This window comes from Melanerpes formicivorus, unplaced genomic scaffold (assembly GCF_026170545.1).
Source record: "Melanerpes formicivorus ecotype bairdi unplaced genomic scaffold, bMelFor1.0.p_v2 SCAF_34, whole genome shotgun sequence".
Classification (NCBI taxonomy): Eukaryota; Metazoa; Chordata; class Aves; order Piciformes; family Picidae; genus Melanerpes; species Melanerpes formicivorus.
Genome location: NW_027142386.1, coordinates 1,096,508 through 1,102,507, shown reverse-complemented (window position 1 = coordinate 1,102,507; position 6,000 = coordinate 1,096,508). Strand labels below are relative to the sequence as shown.

General features: G+C 64.8%; 1 protein-coding gene across 3 annotated transcripts in view; it reads right to left on the bottom strand.

Moving 5' to 3' along the window:
• Positions 1–1,768: 1,768 nt before the first annotated feature.
• GNG7 (G protein subunit gamma 7) overlaps positions 1,769–6,000 on the bottom strand; it is a 50,111-nt gene continuing 45,879 nt past the window's right edge. For all 3 annotated transcript variants that reach the window (XM_068156297.1, XM_068156300.1, XM_068156298.1), the window contains 2 exons: positions 2,836–2,951; positions 1,769–2,062 (listed from right to left, as the gene is read on the bottom strand). In XM_068156297.1, coding sequence (XP_068012398.1) covers positions 1,937–2,062; positions 2,836–2,916 — 207 coding nt within the window. In that variant the 5' untranslated portion in view covers positions 2,917–2,951 and the 3' untranslated portion in view covers positions 1,769–1,936. The remainder of the gene's footprint in view (positions 2,063–2,835; positions 2,952–6,000) is intronic.

Sequence of the window (6,000 nt, the reverse complement as noted above, 5' to 3'; positions counted from 1 at the left end):
CAGCAGGTTGTCCTCCCCCCAGGAGGAGGCTCCATGGACCTCAGGGAGCAGGAGGAAGGCTCCAGCAGGTTGTCCTCTCCCCAGGAGGAGGCTCCATGGACCTCAGGGAGCAGGAGGAAGGCTCCAGCAGGTTGTCCTCCCCCCAGGAGGAGGCTCCATGGACCTCAGGGAGCAGGAGGAAGGCTCCAGCAGGTTGTGCTCTCCCCAGGTGGAAGCTCAGCAGCTCATCTCCTCTTCAGGAGGAAGGCCTGGCCAGGTTGTCCTCTCTTCAGGAGGAGGCTCCAGCAGGTTGTGTCCCTCTCTAGCCAGCTCCTCACTGCTCTGTCCTCTCTTCAGGGTGAGCTTCCACCAGCCTGGCCTCTTCCTTCTTCAGGGAGGAGCTCAGGAGCTTGGCCCTTCCTCAGGAGCAAGGCTTGGCCAGGTTGTCCTCTTCTCCTGAGGAAGGCTCCAACCATCCTGGCCCCTCTCCACGAGGAAGACTTCACCATCCTGTCCCCTCCCCGTGAGGAAGGCTCCCCCAGCTCCTCCCAGGCTGCTCTGTGCCAGGCTGGCCCCACCCTGGGACCAAGCTCTCCCCCATTCCAAGCCCATTCCAAGCTTCCCAAGGGCTGGGAACTGAATCCCTCCCTCCCCTCCCCACCTCAGGGGGGCTCAGAGGGCTGAGCTCCCCCAGCTGCTGGTGGGGAGGAGCAGGGAGCTGGGGGCTGGAGCTGCAGGTTTGGAGCATCTGGGGCTGAGACTTCTCCCCCCCCCCAAAAAAAAAAAGGCCAAATTCCCTCCCAGGCTTTTTGATTCTGCCCAACACAAAGCCCCTCCCCCAGCCCCCAGCCCCCAGCCCCCAGCCCCCAGTCCCCCCCGCAGCCAAACCAGCGACCCCAGCCCGGAGGCAGCCCAGGAGCCATCCCTGGGGGCTCAAGTTTGGCTTCTCCTCCACCTTGGGCTTCCTCAGGCTGCTCCTGGGGAGCCTCTGGAGGGGTGGAGCTGACCCCACAGGGCACTGCCCCAGGCTGCCAACCCCTGTGCCCAGGGGCAGCCCCCCCAGCCCCCCTTCTTCCCTCCCTTCTCCCTTCTTCCCTCCCTCTCCCTTCTTCCCTCCCTTCTTCCTTTTCCTTCTCCCCTCCCTCTCCCCTCTCCCCTCCCTTCTTCCATTCCCTTTTCCCTTCTACCCTCCCCCTCTCCCTTCTTCTTTCCTTCCCCTCTCTCTCCTCCTTTCCTCTCTCCTTTCTTCCCTCCATTTTCCCTTCTATCCTCTCCCTTCTTTCCTTCCCTTCCCCCTCCTCTCCCTTCTCCCTTCTTTCCCCTCTCCCTCCTTCTCCCTTCTCCCCTCCCTTTTCCCTTCTTCCTTCCCTTCTCCCTCCCTCCCCCTCTCCTTTCCTCCTTCCCTTCTCCCTCCTTCCCCTCCTCCCTCCCCTCTCCCTTTTCCCCTCTCCCCAGCAGCAGCCTGGCTCCTTCCCACCCCTACCCCCCAGCCCCCTCCCCACTGATCACAACTGCCTCAGGCCAGCCCAGAGCTCAGAGCCCTGGCCCAAGGGCTTAGCTCCCATCTCAGACACAGGAAGCCCCCCTCCCCACCTTGCTCCCTTCCCCAACCTCCATCCCCCCCAGGCCCAGGCAGCCCCCAACCCCTCCCCCTTACCCCCTCCCCCCCCGGTTTGCTTCAGTTGGCTTTGGGTTGAAACCTGCCTGGGAACCACTTCCCCCTCCCCCTTTAGCCCCCCCCCGGCCCCCTCCACTGCTTCCTGATTAATTATTAACGATTCTTAATTAATTGGAGGGGCTGGGGGGAGGGGGTTGGGGAGGAGGGGGTTGGAGGCTGAAGTTCTGTTGGGGGTTGCCACACAGTGCTGGGGGGGTGTAAGAGGGGAGGGGGCTGGGAGGGGGTCAGGGGCTGGGGGCTGGGGGCCCCGGGACAAGGGGGAGGGGGGGAGAGGGGAAGCTATAGGATGGTGCAAGGCTTTTTGTCCTTGAAAGGATTCTCCGAGGCAGGGACCCCCACCAGCAGGGGGTCGCTCCGGGCATGCTGCTCACAGTAGCTCATCAGCTCCGAGGAGGCTTTGGAGACCTGCAGAGCAGGGGGTGAGGGACAGGGGGAGGGGAAAAACCCCAAGCAGAGAGGTCAGAGAGGTGATGGTGAAGAGGTTAGAGGTGCAGAGCAGTGGGGGTTTGGGGGGTTGGAGGAGAAGGAAGAGGAGAGGGGAAGGGAGAAGAGGGAGAGGGGAAGGGAGAAGAGGGAGAGGGGAAGGGAGAAGAGGGAGAGGGGAAGGGAGAAGAGGGAGAGGGGAAGGGAGAAGAGGGAGAGGGGAAGGAAGAGGGAGAGGGGAAGGGAGAAGAGGGAGAGGGGAAGGGAGAAGAGGGAGAGGGGAAGGGAGGAGAGGGAGAGGGGAAGGAACAGGAGGAAGAGGAAAAGGAGGAGAAGAAAAAGGAAGAAGATGAGGAGAAGGAAGAAGAAGAGGAGGAGGAAAAGGAGAAGGAAAAGGCAGAAAAGGAGGAGGAAGAGAAGAGGAGGAGGAAGAGGAGTAGGAAAAGGAGGAGAAGGAAGAGGAAGAAGATGAGAAGAAGGAAGGTGATAGGAGGAAGAGGAGAAGGAGAAAGAGGAAGAAAAAAGGAAGAAGAGGAGGAAGAGGAGAAGAGAGGAGGAAGGGGAAGGAGAAAGAGGAGAAGCAGAAAGAGGAGGAAGAAGAAGAATGGAAGAAGAGGAGGAAGAGGAGAAAAGAAGGAGAAAGAGGAGGAGGAGACAGAGGAGAAGGAAGAAGAGGAGAAGGAGGAAGAAGGGAAGGAAGGAGAGGGAGAAAGAAGGGAAGGAGGGAGAGGGGCAGCAGGCGGTGCCAGGCTGACCTTGATCCTCTCGATGCCAGCCTCGATGCGCAGCTGCTCCACCAGCTTGCGGGCCTGGGCGATGTTGTTAGTGCTGGACATGCTTGGCCATGGGCTCCGTGCCCAGCCCCAGAGTCCTGCAGGGCAAGCACAGGGCACAGGGCATGGCACCGGGCACCGAGCCGCAGGCACAGGGCACGGCGCTGGGGGCTGGCACTGGGCACCGAGCTGTGGGCACAGGGCACAACGCTGGCACTGAGCCATGGGCATAGGGCACGGCGCTGGGGGCTGGCACTGGGCACCAAGCCATGGGCACAAGGCACAAAGCTGGCACCGGGCACTGAGCTGCAGGGCATAGGGCATGGTGCTGGGGGCTGGCAGCGAGCCCCAAGCCATGGGCACAGGGCATGGTGCTGGCACCGAGTCACGGGCACAGGGCACGGTGCTGGGGGCTGGCACCAGGCACTGAGCCATGGGCACAGGGCACAGTGCTGGCACTGGGCACTGAACCCCAAGCCATGGGCACAGGGCACAGCGCTGGCACTGGGCACTGAACCCCAAGCCATGGGCACAGGGCACAGCGCTGGCACTGGGCACTGAGCCGCGGGCACAGGACACAGCGCTGGGGGCTGGCACCGGGCACTGAGCCATGGGCACAGGGCACGGCGCTGGCCCCGAGCCGCGGGCACAGGGCACAGGGCACGGTGCTGGCACCAAGCCATGGGCACAGGGCACGGTGCTGGGGGCTGGCCCCGAGCCGCGGGCACAGGGCACAGGGCACAGGGCATGGCGCTGGGCACCAAGCTGTGGGCACAGGGCACGGTGCTGGGGGCTGGCCCCGAGCCGCGAGCACAGGGCACAGGGCACAGGGCATGGCGCTGGGCACCAAGCTGTGGGCACAGGGCACGGTGCTGGGCGCTGGCCCCGAGCCGCGGGCACAGGGCACAGGGCACAGGGCACGGCGCTGGCCCCGAGCCGCGGGCACAGGGGGGTTGAGTCTGCAGGGCCAGGAGGCTTCCGCCCGCAGCAGCACAGCAGCCCCTGCCGGGCCCTGCCCAGCTCCGTCTATGGACCGGGGCTGAGGGAGCAGCTGAGGCCTTGAGTTCCTCCCAGGGACTTCTGCTTCTGGGAAGTGAGGCTCAGGGCCCTGCCCCCACAGCAGCCCTGGCTGGTGCTGCGCTGGGGCCAGCGGCCCGGAGGGGAGGAGGATGTGAGGCAGGCTCCTGCTGCCCGGGCAGAGCTCTCAGCAAGCCCAGGAAGGCTCCAGGCTGGGGGCAGAGGAGCTGCAAAGTGCCCAGGGGGAAGGGAGCTGGGGGTGCTGGGTGCCAGCAGCTGAGGATGAGGCAGCCAGGAACAGGCAGAAGCAGGCAGGAACAGGCAGAAGGAGGCAGGAACAGGCAGGAACAGGCAGGAACAGGCAGGAGGAGGCAGGAGCAGGCAGAAGGAGGCAGGAACAGGCAGGAGGAGGCAGGAGGAGGCAGAAGGAGGCAGGAACAGGCAGGAGGAGGCAGGAGGAGGCAGGAGGAGGCAGGAACAGGCAGGAGGAGGCAGGAACAGGCAGGAGGAGGCAGGAACAGGCAGAAGGAGGCAGGAACAGGCAGGAGCAGGCAGGAGGAGGCAGGAACAGGCAGGAGCAGGCAGGAGGAGGCAGGAGCAGGCAGGAGGAGGCAGGAACAGGCAGGAGGAGGCAGGAACAGGCAGGAGCAGGCAGGAGGAGGCAGAAGCAGGCAGGAACAGGCAGGAGCAGGCAGGGGCAGGCAGGAACAGGCAGGAGCAGGCAGGAGGAGGCAGGAGCAGGCAGGGGCAGGCAGGAGGAGGCAGAAGCAGGCAGGAGGAGGCAGGAACAGGCAGGGGCAGGCAGGAGCAGCCAGGACTCCGTCCTGGAACCCTCAGGACCTGGCCATGACCTCCCCTCCTCCTGGCCCTGCCCACAGCCAGCAGCCAGCTCCTGGCCAGCGCTGCTTCTCCTGCCCTGCTCCCTCCTGATGACTCAGCAGGAGGCCTTTTGCTGAGTCACTGCCACGGAGGTCATCACTCAGCACAAATCTGCTCCCACCCAGCTCTGCCAGGGCAGCTCCTGCCCTGCTGCTGCAGCCCTGCCTCCTCCTGCCTGCCACAGGTCCTGCCTGCAGAGGACATGGGAGGTTTCCTGCTGTGCTGGAAGTGATTCCAGCAGGGCTGAAGCTCCTGAACTCAGGGAGGACTCATCCCTGGAGACCTACCCTTGAAGTATTGATCAGATCCCATCCCCCAGCCCTCAGGCTGCTCTCCTCCAGGCTGAAAAGCCTCAAGTCCCTCAGCCTGTCCCCACCAGAGATGCTCCAGGGCCCCTCAGCAGCTTTGCTGTCCCCTCTCCAGCCAGCCCCTGGCCTTGCCTCAGTGGCCCCCAGGGACAGGGCAAGGGCCAAGGGGCACAGAGTGTCAGGCAGGAGGTTGGAGCTGAGCAGGAGGAGAAAGTTGTTTGGGGTGAGGCTGCTGGAGGCCTGGAGCAGGCTGCCCAGAGAGGTTGTGGAGTCTCCTGGGGTGGAGAGCTGCCAACCCCCCCTGGGCACTGTGCCCCTGGGCAGGCTGCTGTGGGTGCCCTGCTGGAGCAGGGGGCTTGGGCTGGGTGAGCTCCAGAGGTCCCTTCCAGCCCCCCCTGGGCACTCTGCCCCTGGGCAGGCTGCTGTGGGAGCCCTGCTGGAGCAGGGGGCTTGGGCTGGGTGAGCTCCAGAGGTCCCTTCCAGCCCCCCCTGGGCACTCTGCCCCTGGGCAGGCTGCTGTGGGAGCCCTGCTGGAGCAGGAGGGCTTGGGCTGGGTGAGCTCCAGAGGTCCCTTCCAACCCAAACCATTCTGTGTGATTCTTGATCCAGGGAGCCCAGAGCTGCCCAGGCACCCAGGCTGGTGCTCAGCACCCTTCCGGCCTCCCACAGTGGAGCAGCCTTGGTGCCTCTCCCCCTTGCCCCTGGGCCTTGGATCACGAGGCTGAAACTGGGCAGCAGAAGGTGCTGAGAGCCTGGGCCTGCCTTGGCACGTCCCTCACCTGCCCCCAGCCAGGGGGAGGAGGCTGTGCTGCCAAGGCTGGCACCCAAGAGGAGTGTTAATCACTGCCTGGGCACGGAGCAGCCCCTGCTGCCCTGTGCAGTGGCTGCCAGCTGCCAGCCCTGCAGCCTGCAGCGTGGGAAGGGCTTGGGGCAGGGAGGGAGA